A 22,158-nucleotide genomic window follows, 5' to 3' on the forward strand; every position below is an offset into this window, starting at 1 on the left:
TTATTTTCACTATCTTAATTATTATTATTATTATTATCGGATTTGGGAGCGACTCGCCAGGCTGTGGCGGGCAGGCGGGCCCGAGGCGGCCGGCCGTCCGTGCCGTCCCGCTGCCGGCGGCTCAGCACGGCTCTGCCGGAGCTCCGCACCGCTCCGCACCTCGCGGCTGTGCGCGGCTGTGCACAGCTCGGCGCGGCGCGGTGCGGCGGGAGCGCGGCGCACACACTGGGGCGGGGGGGGGGGGGGGGTCAGTAGCGTCAGGCTCCCATGGCGTCACTATTGACGTTTCGCATTCCAGCCGCTCTATGGAGAGGCCGCTAGGGCTCCTCTCACATAAATGACGTTCAGAGAGAGGGAGCGGGAGAGCAGCGCAGAGAGGCGCCTCCGTCCCCTCTCTCCGGCGCAGGCACACGCGCACCCCGGGGCACTCGCACCGGGACGCGGGCACAGGTCCCGGCCCGGCTCCCGCCGCACACACACACAAAGGCACATCGCGGCGGCGGCCGCCGCTCGGCATCCCTCGCCCGCCCGCCTGCTCACTCCCTCCCTTCGCCCGTGGACGGGCTCCTGGCTCCTCAGGCTTTTTCAATCCTTTTCCATGCCTCGGGATAACGCACCCTCTGGACCTGCAGCTACCCGGAGTCTGAGGAATTTTGTGTCTCGGGTCCTGCCGCTGGACAGCGCCTACACACTCCTTTAAGGAAGCGGGCACCTACAAACTAGATGTAAAGACGGAACCTCCACAGCAACCGAGTACGTATGCGAGTGAACGGGAGCGGCTGAGGGAGAGGGACAGTGCGGCATGTTCCCACTCCGTGAAAGTTGCGCCGCCGGGGTAGAGATGCTGGGGAGATGCCGGCGGAGAGCGATGCGGCTCAGCCGACGCGCTGCCGTGCCGGGCTCTCGCTGAAACTTTTCCCTCACCTTCCCCCCCCTCCTCCCCCATCCTCCCCGTGGATGTTCAATTGCCGCTCGTCTTCTGAGCGTCCCTGCCGTCTCGGCAACTCCTGCCGTGCGCGGGGCACTGCTGCTCCTCGCAAACGGGAGGGCTGTGGTGAGCGGAGCGGGAGCCGGAGCCGGTGGTACTAAGGTATTTCTGCTAGTTGTTGTCATGGAAATGATGCTGCCGGCGGCGGCGGGGAGTTTACAGCGCCGGTGATGAATGGCAGCAATTTGTCTCCCTCCTTTAGCCGCGCTTGGGAAATAGGTGGTTCTGCTTGCACAAGTTCAGCTGTCTAATAGGGACGGCGAGGCAGGTTGAGCTCATCTCACTTTGGGAGAGAGCAGCCCCCCTCGGCAGCCCAAAGAGCTCGCCCAAGAGGTAATTGCTGGAATGTGACATATTGTATTGAAATGAGACGGGATGTTTGCACGGCACGTCTGCCCGGCATCTGCTCCTCGGAAATGTGCACTTTTCCCTTCGGAGGTCAGAAGTGGTAACAAGGGGCCGCGGTGCCCCGGCACGGGCGGTACCGTGCGGGGAGGCTGGGCTGCGCCGCCGCTGCCCCGCTCCCTGCCCCCGCGGCGCCTCTCGCTTTTGCCTTCTCGCCTTAATAGCTGCGAAAGAAGTTTCAGTCTTGGAAAGAGGCGAGAAAGCGCGGGCGTTGGGTTGTGATATTATGTAGAGGGACAGTTATCGGGACAGCATTATCGCGATAGCCTGTCCCGGGCGGAGATGCCGCTCACCTTAGCGCGGCTAGTTAAGAACGCTGTTACTTAACTTGGAATTTTTGGATACGATGGGATCCGTGAGAGGGTATTTCCCAGGGAAAGGGCGTAAAACACTGTTTTATGTAGGGGGATTAGTGTGTTGGGATAGGATTTTTTTTTCTCCAGGAAAAAAAAGTTTGGGAATGAATCGCTAACTTTTATCCAAGCCGCTTCACTCGATTACATTCTTCGCCCTATTTTTCTCTCCTCCGTGGAGACCGTTGTATGCTGGAGTCAAGCCCCGGTAAAAAACAATGGACTAAACCAGACCAGACGGTTTCTTCGGAGGTGAATCTCACGCGATCTCGTGGATATTTGCTGGAGTGACCGTGCGGCTCGGGGCGATCCCTCCCACTCCCCCCCAAAAAAAAATCGCCAGCTAACCGGCGGTGGAAATCCAGCACGAAACTTTTTAATTGAATGGAGCTTCCCCCTCCGCAGTCCCTCCCGGGTAAATGAAGGTTTCGAAACTTGCCTGAAGAAGTCACAATCACAATGGAGTGTTTCACGGTTTCCTCCTCGTATTACAGGGTGGGGAGGGGTGTCACTCGGGGCTGAATGTAAAGTGCACGGAGGAAGAAAAGAGCTTTGACAAGGGTAGTTATTTCCTCCTAATTTACAGCCCTTACGGCCCTGCGCTCCTGGCTCGGGCGGCGGCAGCCCGGAGGGGTGCTGCGTGGTTAAAAGCGCAGCGAGTGTCTCTAGGTAACCGGCGGCTCGGGGGGGCAGAGAGGAGCCCTAGGGCGCTCCGCGCCGAGCGGGAAACCGTCTCGTAGGAGCTCGTAAGGGAACAAAACCCTCGGGAGAGAAAGGGATGAGCTGACAGGCACTTAACACCCCAGGAGCTGGCGGGGGTTCAAAGGCGAGGGGCGCGGGGAAGGCAAAAGAAAGACGAGGAGCGGGAGAAAGAGTCGCCGGGGAGCGGCTTCCGTGGGCAGGGGCCGGCGCGGCCGAGCATCACCCGCGCTGCCGCGGAGCCCGGCTGGCAGCGCCCAGAGGGTCGGGGGGAGGCGGCTGGGCTGCGTTCCCTCCCCCGCGCCGGCGATGGGCCCGGAGACGCAGCACAGGGTTAGCCGGGCCGGCAGGACACCCCTCGAGTCTGGCCGGTACCTTGCATAGAAACTCCCAGCCTGCTTTTTCCCGGTCTCTGCATCCCAAAGAGAGAAAGTTCTCACGGAGAAGTGGACGCTCGGGGATGCTGTCCCGCTTGTTGTAGTCACCCCGCCCGGAGTTCTCCTCTTGCCTTCCCAGGCTCCTCTCCCGGAGAACAAACCGGCGGCTCCGTTGTCCCAGCCCGGTGCTCTCTTGCCTTTTGTGTGATGAGGGAGCGGGAGCCGGCAGGAATGCGCTCCCCGGCCCGGCTCCCCCTTCCCACCCGCGGGGCGAGGCGGGGGGTTGGCGGGCGAGCGCGGGGGACGATGCCACCACGTCCCCCCGAGACGCCGCGCCGGGGGGAGGCGGGGGGCTCCCCTCTGCCCCGCCGGGCACCGCCGCCCCTGACTGTGCCTTGTCTCCCGCCGCCGGCGGACAGAGCCCGGGTCGGAAGAGCGCCCCCCGCCCAGGCCAGGCCCCCGGCCCGCCTCCGCAGAGAGGTCCCAGCCGGCACCCACCCCGCCGCCGCCGCCGCCCGCCGCCGCCTCCGTCCGCACCTCCAGCCCCACCATTCAGCGCGCAAGATACCCACCAGGTAAGCTGCCGCTCCGGGAGAAGGGCAGGAGGAGGAGGAGAGGGGTGCGGGAACTACTGGCGCGGCCCCTACCCTTCCCAAATCCCTTTGGCATCATCGGCCCCCGACATCCCGGGGAGTTTAAATCCCAAAAGGATCAGAGCAGCGCGTGCCTTTCGCAGCGCTTTTGGCGATGCCGTGCCTGAGCACACGGGCTTGCGAGCCCCCTCGCCAAAGACGTGCCAGATTTAAGGGGAAGCTTGTTGGGGGTGCTAGTGTCCCTGTGAGGCGCCCAGCTTGCCTGGCGTTAAACTGGGCATCCTTTACCTCACGTTCTCGCAAATAAAGCAGAACACCATGGTAATAGCTCCTAATGTCCCTGCCCTGATGCTTCTAGCCATTCATTGAGGTTTTGATGACAGGTTGGTCTTTAATGCACCTCCTGTGGGGCCTTTTCTTTTCTTGTTTTAATATTGTTGGGTAAAGAAAAAAATCCCAGGTTATTTACTTTGCAGGGGAATTAATACTGGTGCCCTAAGTGGAAAAGTAGGGGTTAGACTTAGACAAGTGCGCTGGCAAAAGGCGAGGTAGGAGGAGTCCCACAGAGCCAGGAGAGACCAGACCTTTAGGTTAGGGATATTTTTTCAGTCCTCCGGTCAGAGTTATTTTAGACTTCTGTTTTTCTCCTCCACTTTACACAGAATTCAGTGGCATAACTCTGTTATGCTCAGAAAAATGCAGGGGAAAAGGGCATAATGATCTGTTCCTTTGAACTCCTGCTCATTTTCTGAGCTAGCAAAAAAGCATTTTTCCTTCTTAGAGCTGTATATCAACACGTCCAGTTGTGACATTAGCTGTGAACTCACTCTGTTGTGTTCCTCCATCAGTTCTCAGTGGAGGTGTCTGGAAAGAATTTCTTTCCCTTTTTATTTGATTAAGTACTGATCACTATGTTTTAACAGCCAGTCCTTAAACTAACAAATGATAATGACACGACTTGCCAGGAAATCAGGAAATGTGTGTGCGTGGAATGGCATGGACAGAAATTGACAGGAAAAAAAAGAGAACAGTAGAATAATACATAAATAACATAGGGAGGCAAGGCTTAGGGGGGAGGGTTGTCCTGCCTCCTTCTTCAAGCTTTTGGATTTAAGGCAAAGAAGGTCTTAATTTCAGGAAACAGCACTATTTTTTTTTCTCAGATTTTAGTGTTTTCTCGAGAAGAAGAAAGATGTGAATGGTTTGTGACAGCGTGATAATTCAAATTTGGTGCTTAGTTTAAATATGTTTATCTGCAAAGTGGGTAGGAAAGAATTAAAAGTTGATTTAACACAAATTATTTGGATTCCTGCATGCCAGGAGTGAATATTTTAAAATTGTAAGTGAAAAGAGTTCTTAAAATAATGAGGGAAACATCATTATTTCCAAGGCAAGTTGTTTTTTTTTTTAACATGAATTATTTCTCAAGTGCTTCTGGAATATAAATTACCATGATTAAGAAGATATGAACTGCACTTAATTTTGATATACATTTCATCCATATTTGCTTTTGTCTTCATGAGAAAATTTATACTAATCCATGCATTTTATTCCTCTGCTGTGAAACCAAAATACGCCACACACTTTTAGTTTGAGTTGAAAATATTGGTCTAGAATTCACAGTGTTTAGTCAAGCAAACCACAGTGAATTGCAGAAATGGGTCTATTACTTCCTGGGACCAGCAAATTACATGGCAAACTAGTAGAAAATGTAAAAGAAAATAACAATCAGATCTTTTTAGCCAGGCACTGTGTTGCTTTGACCATCCCAGCTATCAGTGAACCGCATTAAATTTCATGACTAATGAATAAAACCAACTGTATTACTGGCCTCAACCTTGCTTTCCCCTGAAAACAGAAATACCACATACCTTTCATCCTACATTTTTGCAAATTGAAGGGGATGTTGTACCCTCCACTTTTTAAAGGAGAACATTCTCCCAAAGATAAGCCTTAAAACTAATAACGAAACAGCAACCTTAAATCATTAGCTGACCAGAAATATTCTTCAAAGGTCCAGAGCTGAGTAAGCAAAACTGATATTTGCAAGTCCTGAGTAGCAAACCTTGTGATTTGAGTAATTCCTCTGACATGCGCTGCAGATGCTGCTTCTTTTAAAATAAATGTAATTTTTAATATTATGCATTTGATAATTTCGTTCACCCTTCGTGAAAATTTTACGGCATGATTGCATGCATCCAGAGGTAGATTTAGAGTCATAAACTGTTCTCATTGTGCTTATCTAATTCTCATTGACAGCTACATATATTAAGCAGCAGATGTAGGGCAGCTTGAGATGGATTCTTCTCTCACTGACACTGGTATAAATGTGAGTTTCTCCCTTGACTGGATGAGAGCAGACTCCATAGTACTGAATGCTTAGTCGGTCCCTGGTGCATATTTCTTGTTAAAAGGAAAAAGCTCGAGGCTAATTTAAATGTCCGAATGGGAGTTGGGTGCCTATCTGAGCTCTGGGAAAGCTTCTCGCAAAGAAGTTTGTGAGGGCCTGGGCCGCAGCCTGGCGCACTGGGCTGGTTGCTGACGAGCCCCTTTGCCCTTGCAGATATGCCCTGTGTGCAAGCGCAGTATAGTCCTTCACCGCCCGGTTCGAATTATGCATCCCAGACCTACGCCTATGGCTCGGAGTACAGCTCAGACATCATGAACCCTGACTATGCCAAGCTGACCATGGACCTGAGCAGTACCGAAATCACTGCCACTGCCACCACCTCCCTTCCCAGCTTCAGCACCTTTATGGAGGGTTACTCTGGCAGCTACGAGCTCAAGCCTTCCTGCCTCTACCAAATGCAAACTGCCTCCTCTGGCCAGAGGCCCCTCATAAAGATGGAAGACACCCGGCTGTCCCCATACCAGCCCTCACTGCCCCCGTCTACAGATGAGGGGATGCCCAGCACTTCCATGTACTTCAAGCAATCCCCACCCTCCACGCCCACCACGCCGGGCTTCCCTGCTCACCAGGCCCTGTGGGATGAGCCCCCGCTGCAGCCCACGCAGACCTGCCTGCCTCCCGGCCACCTGATGGACGCCGCGCCCATGAAGACCGTGCCTCCGCGCTTCCCTCTCTTCCACTTCAAGCACTCGCCTCCGCACACGCCGTCCGCGGCCGCCCACATGTGCTACGACCCGGCCTCGCTGAGCCTGCCCCTGGGCTCCGACAGGCCCGCCGCCAGCCAGGCTCCCATGGAGGGCCATTCCTACGGGCTTCACCTGGCCAAAAGACCAGCCACCTTAGCCTTCTCACCGCTCGGCCTCAACGCAGCCGCCTCCAGCCTGATGGGGGAGAGCAGCGGGAGCGGCAGCAGCGGCCTCCCGTCTCCTCCCAGCCGGAGCTCTTCGTCCGGGGAAGGCACCTGCGCTGTCTGTGGAGATAATGCCGCCTGCCAGCACTACGGGGTGCGGACATGTGAGGGCTGCAAGGGCTTCTTCAAGGTGAGAGATCCGCGCTTCGCTCCCCTCCCTGCTTGATCCCGCCTCACTTCCCACCCCCTCTGTCCCCACACGTTCCTGGTCCTGACCTGGGGCTTCAGGGACATCCTGTGTTGAAACTCAGGGCTCCCCCCAGCAGGGTGGGAGGGACGCCCAAAGTTTTTGAAGGTCAAGGAAAGCCCTCTGTAGGATAAAAGGATCATCCAGGCTCTGCTGAGAAGAGGCCATGGCAGTGATCTGTGGGAGCTGCCTCTGGTCTGCCAGCATTCCTCAGTGAAACGTAGGTCACCCCAGTTTAAGCTATAAACGGCATTTATTCTGTAGTGCAACTCATCTGGAGTACATTCAACCTGGGTTTTACTCAGTCACTAATTCCAATTACACTCTGTTTTTAGATTAGATGAGAAAAGAAACCCTGAAATCATAAAGTCCACTTAATATTTTAGGTGGTGGCAGCAGTGCCCTTTGCTGTCCAGGGGTGGTTGGCATGAGGAGGAATGCCGGGTGGTCAGCACCGGGAAGAAACTGGTTTCACTCATGGGACAAACCCAAGCACTCCTAGTTGCTTTTGGTTGCTGCCTTGTCATTACCCTTCAGCTCAGGAGCCCGGGGAGTCCTTAGCAGGGGAAAGCTGCCTGCAGAGCAGTGACTAAGCACTGCACAGGGTCCCGGTGCCTGCTCTGCAATGAGGGCAGCTTTGCAGCTGAGTAGCAACACAAATAACTTACACACAGCAGTTTCTCAGCTGGAACTTTGTGCTTAGATTTTCAAGAGTTGAATATACTCTTTAGATCTTAGGTTTGGGTGCTTTGTAATTTCATTTCAGCTGAGTCTGAAGGTGCAGATTCCAGATTAATTTCAGAAATAGCTTGTTTAAGGGAAGAGCTAGTGATTGACTTTTGGTAGGATGGTTCTGCGCTGCAAGTTTAAGATTTGAAACATTTGGGGTTGATTATGTATATTTTTTTCTTGCTGAGATAGCGGTTATGCCCCTATTCTGGTAAAAGATACAATGGGAACAAAAACAGCCCCAAAATATTTGGGGGGGAGGCTTACAGCATTTTTTATTGTAGGTGGAGTTGTCAGTGTTACTCAATAATAATCTTTTGACCACGTGGTAACACACACATCTCCTATAAAACTAATTTGTTATTTAAATATAACTAGAAAAGGGAACACAAATAACATGGAAATAGCAGCTCTTTTTATCCCAAACCTGCCCCTGTGGAAACCAATAGCATACCCTTGAGTTGCAACAGTACCTTATTCTGCAAAATTAGACTGTTTTCAGTTGCAAATAACAATGAACAGTATTTGCTGTAACTCATATATTTAGTACATTGAGGCTGTTATTTAATAACAAACACAAATATTGAAATAAAATGTATCCATTAATTTAATCACAGTTAAAGATTTAATATTGAATGTTGAGTTGATAAATTTGTTCCTGGTGTCTTTCCTGTAATACCTTTTTGAATGTTATTTATTGATGTATCTTTGATTTTAAGTATGGCAACATGATATGTTTTTGCACTGATATTTGTTACATTCTTGCAAAGCTTACCAGGTTTCTATACATTTTAATTTTGTTTTATTTTCTTCAACGTGAATTTAGAGTTAATTAAATTTATATAACTATGTCACCATTCTGTCCTTTTTCCTCAGGTCAGGTTAACTTTCCCAGAGTATTTACCCAAACATATTTTGTCGGGGTTACTGGTATTTTTATTTTTCTCCCTGATGATTTTAATGGCTAACCAAACCAGTTATTGTGGTATTTGACTAACAATAGTGATAGCAAGAGAAGTACATTGCAGATCATTTTGATTTTATTTTAATAAGGTCAGCAATAATCAAGGGAATGAACCAAGTAGAAAATTGTTCCCAAAGGGATATTAAAAGCGGAGATAATCTAATCCCCAAAGGTAGATGTGATGACCTGGTAATTTCAGATATGATTTTATCATTCAAAGTTGCCTGTCTCCAGAGACTTGCTTCAGAAAAATCCTAGATGATTTTCATTGTCAGCAGCTAGCACTAATAAAATTGTTTTTCCTGCAGGCTAGTGTGTTAGGAAATTAATTTTATCTAATTATATGAATTGCACTGTCACTTTTCATGTTGTAATTAAAACACATTTTGTCAGGTTCTAAGCTGCTCAAGAAACAATCAGTTTACTATTTTTGTGTTGCATTTTCGCAGAGAACAGTTCAGAAAAATGCAAAATATGTTTGTCTGGCAAATAAAAACTGCCCAGTGGACAAGAGACGTCGTAACAGATGCCAATACTGCCGGTTCCAGAAGTGTCTCAGTGTCGGCATGGTTAAAGAAGGTAAGAATTCTGGCTATTTATGATCTCAGAAAACTAAAATACTATGTTTTATGAATCCGTGTCTGTGTGTGTGTGTGTGATCATGGATGTCTCTACAATAAATTTGACAGTGATGAGATTCATAAATTACCCCAAAATATGTGCATTTATGTAATAATGTATTGATTTTGTGCTTTTCACCCCTATTATCATATTTAGACTATAGACCCCAGAGTTCAAGAACAGCAAGGTCACAAGAGGATAATTTGACAGTGGCCAAAATGTCTCCTTTATTAACTTTGAGCATTGCTCGATAATGCTGTTGGCTTCCCCTTGTTCTCTCACTGGGGGCTGCACTGGATTGTGTGCATTTTGACATAGGATCTCATTTCATTCCCATAAGCTGATTGTAAATTTGCAATTAATTTAAATGGAAACAGGATCAACTCATTAGTCCCAATTCTGCAAATATTTAAGCATGTGAGTAATATTGTGTGAGCAGTCCCATTGCAAATAGTGACATGGATAATATAACCTATATAGTGTGACCGTATTTTTTCAAATGCTTCAAGAAAGCTAAAATTACTTTGAATGAATGCCTCTGCCGTTTAAAAGGGACACTGCTAGTAGAAACACTAAAATCTGTGTTTCACATTCAGCTTGTTTTCAGCAGTGGACTGTCACGGGCACACTGACATGCTGCAAACAAAGCATGGGCACAAGGAACACAGCTGGGATCTCACTAAGCAGCTACATTGCTGCTTACGATCGTAGGTCTGACACCGTTCTGGTGCCATTTGTGTTCTTTGCAATCAAAGGCATCAAGAGCACATGCTGAAACTGGAGAACACTTATTTTTGCTGGTCTGGCTGCCGTAAGGAAAGCAGAGTCTTCATTCTGATCCATCATTTGCTGGTACCTTCACAACTGATTTCCTTGGGGTTTTTTTTCACCTAGTTGTCCGTACTGACAGCCTGAAAGGGAGAAGAGGTCGGCTGCCTTCCAAACCAAAGAGCCCCTTACAGCAAGAACCCTCTCAGCCCTCCCCGCCCTCTCCTCCCATCAGCATGATGAATGCCCTCGTTCGAGCTTTAACCGACTCCACGCCCAGGGAGCTGGACTATTCAAGAGTATGTCTCACTTTTCTTTCCCTGTTTGCTTTCCACACAGAAATGATTTGCGAGCTGCATTTCTCCTTACCAGCTGCTTTGCCAAAATGAAATTAAGTGTGAAATTTGGATGACGGTAGAAATCGGTCCAGCCAGCCGTTGTCTTTTCGTGATAGGTGGACAATGAGAGGAAAGGAAGTGCAGTAGATATTAGTGTTAGTAACTATTTATTGTGAGGATCTCAATCACAAAATAATCGAATAATCTGCAGTATATTCAGTGGTTGACTTAAAGAAAAAATGCATGGATAAATAGAGCATTCTTCTTGCAAATGGACTGTGCCAAAACACGATCAATTATGGTGTCATTGATTTACCAGGAGCAGTACTTGTATGTCCAATATCTTAACTTCTGTTTTCTGAAGGCTAAAATTTAATAGCACTTCCCTAATATTCAGATAGAAGGGTTGCAGAGTGTGACACTGGATGAATAGGACCATTCCTGTTGAAATCAACAGGAATTTTGCCATTATTTGATTGGAAATAAGGTATGCTTTGGATATCCCAGCCTAAATATTCCTTCAGTAAAAGTCACATTTTTAAAACAAGCCTGTTAAAATTAAAATTCTGAAAAATCAGCAAAGCTTTACCAAAGATCATATATTTTTGTAACCTTGTTCTTTAATATAGCATAGTCACAATATTAAATATTCATGGAATATTCTGAAAGCTGAAAAAAATTCTGTAGTTATTAAAATACAACATTGAAATGGCTTGTTAAATACAATTTTTAGGCAGGTTGATATAGGATAAGAAAAAAACTACAGCTACAGAAAAACAAGATCAAATTTTTCCCCCTTAAAGAAATATGATTAAATTTGAGATTGTTAAAAATAGCAGCTGTACTCAGACAATAACTCCACTGGCCATTTATCACTTGTTGCTAAGTAATATTTAATCCTAAAGCATATTTACTGCAATTATATAAAAATTACATTATGCTATTTTAGACTATACTTATATATATAATTTAGCAATGTAACGCATGCTGTAACGTATTTTCTTCAAACTAATCTGGAAGTGTTAAACCATATTATTTTTCAAGTTATTATCAAGAATATAGCTGTTCAGTGTCTGACAACCTACTATACAGAGAATGCATTAGCCATGTCCTGCATGTACCTTAACTTACCCAGAATGTCTCAGGGATCATTCTACAAATAGCAAGGTGTGTGACGAGCTGTGCTCTTTGATAGAAATCTACTGGGTTCCACAGAATTGCAGGAGTCCAGGGGCCATAATTTATATTTATTTATTAATATAAAGTTCTTTTGCATTTACAGAAAACTGAACAAAAATTATGTACTTTTATGTGACTTTTTTCTTTGTCCTGCAGTAATTATTTCTCTTTTAATGAAAACAAGACACAGATTTAATTGTTGAACAATTCTGTTGGACTTTACAGGGAGCATATGATTGACAGTAAATTAATTTAGTCTTGGTAGCTAAAAGATTAAGTATGATTATCTGTTAGAACATATTAATATCTAAGTTTTTCTTTACACTAAAATATATAATAGTCTGTTATGCCCAGTGGTACTGAAATGACAAAAATATTCTACCAGAAATAAGTAGATTCTTCTATTTTTCATAGACCCTTATATTTACATTGAAAAGTTAGGAGAGGTCAAAAAACAAATGCTGTCTAAAGAGCAAGATTAATTGAATTTAACAAATTTAATGAATTTAATGAAACATATCATAAACACACTGCAATGCTAAAATACTCCCATTAAGAATAATCCTGTACCTGTAAAGACTAATTTATGGCACATTCAGCTAGGCTGTGACCCTGCTGAGCACCACAAATGGGCAGACCTGGAAACCTGGCTTTGGAGTCAGCCCTGACACTTCTGCAGATACGACCTTAATGTTTAGCGTGGTCTTCATGTTTACAAGCTGTAATATCTTGACCATCTTAAAACTACTGATAAAAGTTTCGGAGCAAAGTGTGTATCCCTTCCCTCCAGAAAACCCTGTAGACACACACACACAGAGCAACCCAGGAAAAAAACAAAACCAAAAATAAATTACATAAGCTACAAACTTTACACCAAAACATTGGAAACAGTTCTGTTCAGAACATGGCTGCTTTTCATCTCAGCACTGGTTTTAACTTACCAGTCCACAGCCGTGGTATATTTAGGTACTTGGTTTCAAAAGGCAATTGCCAAGGGCCCTAGTCTGGTCTCACACCTGTTTACTGGTACAATTCCCTGAGTTTACGCTTTTAAGGAAGTGAGATGAGAAACAGACCCTTGCCATTTTTATTCATGCAGAGTAGGCACCAATGTAAATATAAATGTTGCCTTTTCAGAGGGGGAGCGCAACATTTAGGCAATAATCCCCCCCTTCCTGGGCCACAAAATTAAGCACATATCATGTCTTTTGGAAAAATGAGTGTAGGCTTTCTTCTGTGCAGAGAAGTTATTGTTAGGCTTTTGCAGCTGTAGCCGTTGATGAAGGACTGATGAAAGCAGGCAAAGGGCAGAGCTAAGTTGTGCTATCGGGCTTCCCAACCTCAGCCTTTCCAAATCTCTTCAGATATAATATACAAATAAATGTTGCTTGTTACACATGCAACCCCCTCCTTAAGTAACAGTCATATTTCATTTGATTCCCAAAGGAGCTCCAAGGAAGGGAGTGGGGCAGAGCTTTGTCTTCTGTCTCTCTCCTGGTTTGCCTCCAGTTTGCATAGGGCAGGTTTAGAAATGCAGATTGGAGGGAGCCCTTCCGTCCTGTGACGCCTCCTGACCAAGGGCAGGATTGCGAGCTGTCTTGGTCACAAGTTAGGTCAAATATCACTTCTTCTCCGTGAAATAATCATGGAAAAACCCACAATTGTGGTGCATGAAACAGAAACATACATATTGTTTATGTTTACTTGTATGCTCCAAAGTCTGTTACCAGTAAATAATATTTGATTTTAACAACTCTTTGTAAGTGCTAATACTTTATAGTGAGCAGTGATGTATTGCAGCAGCTGAAAATTATACAGTTCCATGTAATCTTTTACCTTTCTTCTAAAATTGCTCTCATGGGAAAGACCATGCAAAAAAAGTACACGTTACCATTTTTTTAGATGAATTTAATTTGATTCAGTGCCCAGCGTGGGGTATACCACACTGTAGCACTCACAGTTACATGACATAATGCTGCATTCAGCTTCATTAGAAAATGTTAAAACTTTGCCTTACCTTTGCCAAAGGAATATTTTATAAATATTGGGAACAAATTAACACCTGACATAATTACGCTGAGCTGTGATGAGTTATATTTAGAATAAACCCATTCAGAATGGGTAGTACCTTTTTTTCTTGTCCTTTTGTTTTCCTTCTTCTTTACTGCTTACAGGATCAAGGATACATCTCAGCTTAGCAATACCCGTTGTGAGGCAGGAGTTTCCATCAGCCTGTTGTTTCCCTGTGTAGTAAGAGTCAGTCATAGGTCAGCCCCTGTATAGCAAAGCACATCTCCTAGTGCCAAAATGCACACTTGTTGTGACTTGCTCTGCATTGTCACTTCTAGAGGGTCCAGAACATGCATGGTCTCTGAAAAAGCAAATTGTCTTGGTCTACCCATTAGTGTGTGCATCTTGCTGCAGTCCAGTACCAGGAGTAGTTGATTCTTCCTGCTTGAGCATCCTCAACTGCTCCATTCAAGTGGGGGTCCATTCAAGTGGGGGAACACACAAATATGATGCAGCATACTGATTTTTCTACTGATGCTCCCCATCTTCTCTGTATTGTGGCCTCTACCTGCCTCAGTGTCACAGGATCCTTTGGAGTAGCTGAGGCAAAATTTGTGTCTAAATGAACTTTATAAGAAGGATTGTACGTGTTTTACCAGCTGATTAGGGATGTGAGCTGGATGGCACCATGAGAAACTCATGCAGTTAGTGTTGGCTAAGCAGAACAGAGTCAGTAAGAGCTGGTACCAGGAACCAGATATAAACAGAAGTCTCTAGGATTGCTGTGGTTCTCCCATCAGTCAGCAACTTTGACATTGTGTCCTTCATCCCTTACCTGCCAACAGCAATGAGCTCCAGCTAGGAGAGGCAGAGTACAGGACAGCTACCTTGAGAAGTTCTGCTTGCTGCTCCATCTCTCTGTCCTGCACAGAGGTGACTTTTGGGTGATACCTGCAGCCCATGGTTGTAATAAGGTACTCCCATGCTGTCAGACCACTGTTACTGATGGGGAGAGAGTTTTTTCTGCTTCCACTCTGGCTTTGAGAGTTGCTGGAGTGGCCTTTAGGCTGATGGACTCAAGCCTAAGTGCATGTGGGAAGTTGTTTCCAAAGAGTATGCAGGCTTCTTTAAGCCATGGAGGCTATCTCAGCTGAACCCATAAGAGGGAGAGTGGATATGAAGTCTCTCCCAGAAATAACCCAGCAGGTGGCTGATGATGAGGATGTTACTACAATAAATGGCACATTATTCAGTACCTGCTCAGAAAACCAGCAGCACTTTCCAAGCACAGAATTGGACTAAGCCACAAAAGCTCCTGTTTTATTTTCTGCCAGGAGAGAGAGAGCAGTGTCAAAGGACTGACAGGGATCCACTGGTGATGAAGTAGGAGATAGTGGGGAGGGAGCTGTCAGAGGGTCACAAGGAAGCTGAGCAAGCTGAGACTGTCAAATGGTTGCCTGGAAGAGTTATGGCCACATAAGCAGGATAATAGGTTTTGCTGAACCTCAAATGCTTCAATTTGAAGGATAAGAGGTGATATGGGGCAGCTGGTTTACTTTGAACCAATTCTGTATTCAAATGAAGCAATGCTGCATGTGTCAGATAAAGTGTGATTTATCTTGTGTGTCTCTATCACTGTCAGATAAAATGCACTTTGTGAGGTTTTGGAAGAAATCTGCATTTCCGACATACTGAGACAAATTCATCAATGGGAAAAGTGTTTCATTGTAGTAAGCCAAATAATGTTCCTCTTCTAGTGTGATGCAAATTATCCTACCCACCAGCTTTTTATTTCTGTTTACTAATAGCATACAGGCACTTGTAAAATGTGATATTATATTTTAGTTATAAATTTGAAATTACTTCTATACATATGGAAATATTTTTGTAATATCTATCTGAATAGCAAAATGCCTGTAGGTAACCAAATAAGTAGGTAGATGTAGACCTAGTTTTATGTCTTTATAAATAATACCAGCTTTGCCACAGAAGGAAATGTTGTCGGGCAAATAATGCTGTATGTTTCACAGAATGCCCTTAAATGCATATAACCTTGCTTTCTGTGGCTTTCATTTTAGTACTGTTCCACTGATCAGGCTGCTGCAGGCACAGATGCAGAACATGTACAACAGTTCTATAATCTTCTGACTGCCTCCATTGACATAACTAGAGGCTGGGCAGAAAAAATCCCAGGATTTACTGACCTCCCAAAAGAAGATCAGACATTACTCATAGAATCAGCTTTTTTGGAGCTGTTTGTACTAAGACTCTCCATCAGGTAATTATTTATTTAATTTCCTCTTAAGATGATGTGAAAAATCATCCATCTGAATATTTTTAAGGAATAAGTATGGGATTATCTTTCAACATTGTCATTTGTACCAAGAAAAAAGCACAAAAAATCAGCAGTGTCTGCATACAAAGGATATGGTGTTTAATTTGTTTTACGCTGCAGGAAAAATCAAGAAGGTGATTTAAAAAGAGATCACAGGTGTCACTAATGTGCTCTTTTATTTGATCTGTCCCATCTTCCTCCTACATAGTAATCAAAATTGATCCTCAAGTACTATTTGAGCAAGTCTGCTTTGTACTCAAAAATATGAAATATAGAAACACTCTTCAGATATTAAGTTTTTTTCTTTTCTCTTTTTTATCTGTTTTTGAAAGGGATGAAGAAGATTTTAAATCTTCAGATTGGTTTTCTTTTTAATACCAAGGCATTTAATAGAGTGAGATGCTGTTTGTCAGTCTAGCACTAGTTAAGACACTTTACCAATTTCACTTTCAGGAACTGGCAAAATTGCAGACTGGTGATTTCAGTTATGCCTATGTTTATTTAAGTTGAAAATGACCTTTTCATGTGTTTTTTTAACAAAAATATTGGTAATGGAGAGTGACCAAGAGGAGAGCTTGGCTATATTTTCTCTCTTGCACACAGGTTTTTATATAAAAGAGTTTATGCAGTTATGCGTGTTGTCCTGCATTACTGTGTGTGTTCTCCATTGTTTTTTCCTCGCCAATTTTTACAATCTGAAAAATGCAGATGATACTAAGTAAATGCTGAGGGTTGCTGAACCTATATTTTTATTAGTTTTGTACGTCAAAATGCACTCACTTAGTATTCCTTTGGTTCAAACATACAGTATTTAATGCAAAATGTCTTCTCTGTTTATGCCTTTGGGCAGGACCAAAATCTTAACTAATTAGACAGTCTACACCACATGCTGCAGCTAACCTCAGGCTTATAACTCTACCAAGTAAGCAGTCACAGAAGCTTGTTTGTTGTACTTTGGCCCCAAGGGAGAAACATATTGTCAAACGTGAATGCCCACATATGTCTCAGGATAATATGCCTTGGATTTTAAATGACAGACACTTCAATACTGGTTATGCATTTTTCTGTAAAGTAGAAGATGCATTTATAATTTTTTCAATTGTTTTTATTTGAGGTCTGATACTGCTGAGGATAAGTTTGTATTCTGCAATGGACTCGTGCTTCATAGACTTCAGTGCCTTCGAGGATTTGGGGAGTGGCTCGACTCTATTAAAGACTTTTCCTTAAACTTAAAGAGCCTTAACCTTGACATCCCAGCCTTAGCAAGTCTATCAGCTCTAACTATGATTACAGGTAAGTGCTCCTTTGTTAACAAAAAGCTTCAGACTCTAGTGCTGTGCTTTATAATAGATTCAAGCAATTTCAGTTAATTTAGCTATATTCAGGGTGAAGTGATTATGATTTTTAAGCACTAGCATGACCATATTGAAATTGTGGATTAATTGTGGAATAGGCTATTGGACACCCCTCTTAAAATATAGTCTAAGTATTTCTTTGCAGCTTCATTGTTTTCTTGGAGTAGTCTCTAAAAAGCAAACTGCTTCCAAGGAAATTGTGTAGCTCCTACAAAAATATTCGAGATACTTGCTGAAGTCCCAGAAAATCTTAAATGGAATCACCAGAGCTAGGTCTTCTGTGTAGGAATAGTAATATCAAGGCAGCTTGAGACCTAGAAGCCGTATAGCTAGCATAGCTCATCTCTCAGCAGGATAGCTAGACCAGAAAGAGTGCTCCATGAGGGTAGGCAGGCTGCATTTGGTAGCCAGGCTAGCCTAGGTATTCCATGTACTGCTTTTCTGAGAGAGGAAAATCAGAGAATAATGAGAAAAAAGTCACATTCCACAGTTGTACAAAAGCTTTTGGGTGTGCATGTGACTGTATGACCCTTTCTGCCTGCTGGGGTGACCAGCAGGAAACTAATGTCAGAATCTGCCAAATCTGTCCAGTAAGTACAAAATAGGGGAACATAACCTTTTAAAGTTTAATTTTTGCGTCCCTGAAAACAATAAAGCCCAGCATACCTTGGGCATCTTGCAATAGAAGAGTCATGGCTGAAGGCCACAGGAGTTGGGAGAAAAGGTGTCTGACAACCACACAGCAGAATTTGGAGCAGAAGTCATCTCCACAAGGAGCCTTGCACTCATATCAGAAAAACTGGTAGTTTAACAGTGCAGCTGTGTCATCACTGTGAGACTGGGCTTCAGTGTGCCCTGAGCTGGCTCTTCCTAGGGATGCTTATAAGCTCCACTTGAGTAGTTACTGATTTCCTTCTGCATTTCAGTCATCCACTACTTTGCAGGCAGTGGCCTCAGCAACACCGTCTGTAGTCTTCATTTTACCTGGGATGAAAACGATATCAGGGCACTCAATGACAGATATGAAAAAAAAAAAAATTGGCCAGTTGCTGCTGACATTTGTGGGGCAAAGATTTTGGGTTCAGAGTTTGCACAGTATGCTATCTTCCTGCATTCTGGTGAAGGGTTAGTGTATCTCTTTGTCTCTTAAGCATTTTCAGGTTTTTTATTAATTTTTGTTAATTTCTTCTGCAGTTGGAAAGGGTATTTTAAGATCCAGATTCTGGTTTCTTTGATAAAGCATTTAAGACCAGAATAACTGATTGATACTTATATAAATACATACTGTATTTAGGTATGTATATGCATTTAGATATCTCTAAATCAAGGACAGGTGCTGTCCCTCTCTATATATATTTACATACAGGCATATATGCTCATATATATAGCACATATGAGGGATTTAGATTATTTACTATATATGAAATATGTCTTTTTTAGGTAGTCATAGGTAGTGTGTAGTTGATTATCCTCCTGGAGACCAAGAGTATGCAGGCTGATGAACAGGATTCCCAGCAAGCTACGTGAATGCAGCAAAAGCAAATGCATAGGAGGAAAACTTACTGCGCTTACAAACCCACGTTCTGTTTTAACATGGTAATTTGTTCAGTTAAGCACTACTTGCTTGGCCTTACATAAGGAGTCAGAGTTGTCCAGTGGCTGGCTCAGTTCACCCTAGGATAATTAGAAACAGGTTTTAATTGGATACATCCCACATTCTTCCTTTCCTTGATCACAACACTTCCAGGAGTTTGCTAAATTGTGCTGGTCTTCCCAAAATTTCTAAACAAATGGAAGCAATTGTTGCCTTTATAAGGAGACTCTTTCTGTACATAGAAGTTTTAAGATTTTCTCTGTTTGTCAGGCTTCTATTGATTTTCTCTCTGGTGTGAGATGGTGTTTAAAACTAATGTTGTTTTCTGCTTATTCTTTTATTTTGTGAGGCTGGTATATCTCTGCTGATTTGGTCTAAGGACAGCATGTATTTTCATGTGATCTAAATTAGACCAAAGCTCTAGTGACTTATATTCACAGGTTTCAGATATCCAAGGGCACTTAGCTAACTCAGGGACTCAGCCAGGAATTTGGTCACCTGAAAACGGATAGCATTGTACAATGATGAACAATATTAAAAATAAAACATGTTAGAGGAAATCAGGCGATTCTAGCTAGTGTATTGAAATTTTTTATTCAGGAAAACCTTGAGATTTGGCTCTGATGTGGCAACCCACAAGAAATGGCTTCTTTCTCCTCCCTGCAGTTTGAGTACCATATGATGGTTTTTAGCTAGTCACACCAAAAGAGAAAAAATAACAAAGAGAAAATTTGCAAAGATGAAACCTGAAGAAGTCTGAAATGCTGAACATTTTTAAGCATTGTTTTGAGGCTTGGCTTAGATTTAGATGGTGGTTTAGGTGCCATTCTTTATCTCCAGGGAAGGCACCCTTTTCTCCTGTAACGGACTATTGGAAGCAATGGGTAGTTGGCAAACTCTGCTTCAAACCCTTTCTGTCAGTCAGACGAAGGAAGAGCAACCTTTCCCAGGAGCACAGGATATCCAACTATTGAGGACCACTGTCTTTTGTCTTAAGAGAACTTCATACATTTCACGGGCCACAGAATGGCTGTTGTGTCTGATGATTTGTGGGCAAGCTAGTTGTCAGAGGGACACCCAAGGCCCCATCTCTGGTCTGATTCCAACAGGAAGGGAATCTGACCATGCTTCTCCCATGTTCCAGGTAGATATCTGTGTCACTAGGCTTCCAAATAAGAAGAAGTGGGAAAGCTTTCTTTTGTGAATCTAATTGTTTGCCTTTAGTAACAACACTGCAAAACCAGAATGCTGCCTTAAGCAAAGTTTTCTTGATTATCACACAAATTGCTTATGATTTGATGGTTTAACCAAAAAAGAAAAACCAAACAAACAAGACAACAGCCCTGTGATCTGTAGTAGTCATAGCCTGTTTTAATACTGTACAGCATCTTAGGTAGCATTAAATTCAAGAATTGTCTTTCCAGAAAAAGAAAAATTTATTCTGAGAATAGTGAGCTGGTAATCTTTCTTGATTTCACGAGTGCTGTCCTTAGCCCAAACAAGGATTTGCTCTTAGAAAGCAAACTTGATTATATGCTACCAATCTTTGGCAGTTTTGCTGAGGGAGAAGAGTAAGAGGAGTCACTACTCTCACATATTCTGTGTTCTTCAAAAGTGACAAGGAGAACTAATGTCTGTCTCCCAGTGAAGGAAGAGGGAATAAATGTAAAATTCAGTGTTGGAGACTAAAAGACATTCCACTGGTCCCACTGTCCTAAAATATACTGAAGGCTGTTCCTTCATTCTGGGATGTCAAATTGTCTCCCCAGTAACAGCTCCAGGAGTTCCAGTGACCTTCAACTAACCGCGCTGATTTGTTTGGAGCCGCAAAGCTCCATGTCCTATCCCAACCACAGCTGCAGATAACAGCATAGGATGCATGGTTATAGGCATGTAGGGTCATTTGTTCTTTTCGGTATAGTTCCATACATTGTTTGCTTTGGGTAAAACTAAAGGTATGTACGATACCTTTAGTCCATATATTTTTGCTTTTTCTATATCTTTTATATGTCCTGGAAATCTATGGTATGTTGCCTAGAAGGAAAAGCATTATGTCAGGTTGCTGATGAGTTTTCAGGTCCTCTCAGATAAGACATCAGCTTAAAAGAGCACCCAGAATGAAAGAAGTCCCATCTTGTGTACTGAGGAGGCTTGCAAACAGTTAACTTAGAACTCTGTCATGCCAGAACACATCTTTTTACTGTAAGGTGTTCCTTTAGGATCTTCCTCTCTCTGTCTCTCTTCTCTTTTTTTACTTCCTTTAGTTGGTTTAGAGAGGCTGGACACAACTTCCTCCACAGCATATGAGTGTTGCTCTAAGCATCACCCAGAAAAAAGTAGGTGGGAAACAACACATGACACTCACCTCACCCCTGAAAGTAAAAAAATTAGGTTTGTCATGTTCTTCTCCTTTGGATCACTTATTCTGTTGGTATGTAGCATCTAATGAGCTAAAGAAGAGTGCCAACATGGAAAGGAAATGCTGGTCTTCTTGGGTCAAATTCTGTTGTTAGTTCCACACAGACAATTTCTATGAGTTTAGTGTGTTCACGGATCACAAGTGTTCCTGCACACTCACTCCATGACGGACTGAGCAGTGTTGAAGATGAAGCTTTGCCAAGTAGACTCGATACTAATTCAGCCTATGCTTGAAAATGCTTCCTAAACTTCCCAAATGACCATTTGTTAGGTTTTTCTTTTAATCTGTGTGAAAATAAAAAGACTGAGAGTCCAGTACAGATCATCTGAAGGGCACATTCTAATTTAGCCTCAAATTTCTGCCTGCTCTAGAGCTGCTAGTGTTTTCTCTCTCTCTCATTCTCCTTGTTGATTATGTTTTCCTCTCTGCCCCTTCCTTTCTCTGTCCACATCAAACCATTATTATTTTGCCCACTTGACACTCTCAGTGGGATGCTGCTGAGTACAGAGCATGCTAGCCTACATTCAGACAAGATCTTTCAGCATATGTTTTATTTTAAGTGTGTTACAGACCAGCCCAGAACCACTGTATATATTGGGCTTATTCACACTCCTAATGCTTTGTTAGACTGGCACCAGACCAGTGAAGAATATTGTGAGGTTTCAATTAATTAGGAATTTGTGTTTGTCTTCCTGCTGTTGGGCTTTCCGTTCCAGTTTACAGACACAATTTTTAGCACCATCAGTCATACCAAGAAACAGTGCTGAGACCAGTGTGGCTAAAAAGAGTATGACTGCTGCAGTTCCTTCTGAACATGACTTTGTCCAACCTTCCAATGGAATCGAGACTTACCTACTCTTCAGCAGCAGATATCCTTCAGTCCTCTTGCCAGGATATCCTCTGGAGTGGGTGCTTCATGTGCTG

At 44.0% G+C, this 22,158-nt stretch overlaps 1 protein-coding gene across 2 annotated transcripts in view; it reads left to right on the top strand.

Moving 5' to 3' along the window:
• Positions 1-353: 353 nt before the first annotated feature.
• The window catches only part of NR4A3 (nuclear receptor subfamily 4 group A member 3), a 28,894-nt gene continuing 7,089 nt past the window's right edge, over positions 354-22,158 (top strand). The window contains exons 1-7 of one of the 2 annotated variants that reach the window (XM_084207615.1): positions 354-753; positions 3,242-3,397; positions 5,979-6,865; positions 9,065-9,194; positions 10,131-10,303; positions 15,610-15,809; positions 16,981-17,159. In XM_084207615.1, the coding sequence (XP_084063741.1) occupies positions 5,981-6,865; positions 9,065-9,194; positions 10,131-10,303; positions 15,610-15,809; positions 16,981-17,159 (1,567 nt within the window). In that variant the 5' untranslated portion in view covers positions 354-753; positions 3,242-3,397; positions 5,979-5,980. Of the gene's footprint in view, positions 754-3,241; positions 3,398-5,547; positions 5,745-5,978; positions 6,866-9,064; positions 9,195-10,130; positions 10,304-15,609; positions 15,810-16,980; positions 17,160-22,158 lie in introns of those variants that run through there. The other variant, XM_084207616.1, reaches the window with a different exon arrangement.

Source organism: Fringilla coelebs (genome assembly GCF_963513975.1).
Source record: "Fringilla coelebs genome assembly, chromosome: 1".
Taxonomy (NCBI): domain Eukaryota; kingdom Metazoa; phylum Chordata; class Aves; order Passeriformes; family Fringillidae; genus Fringilla; species Fringilla coelebs.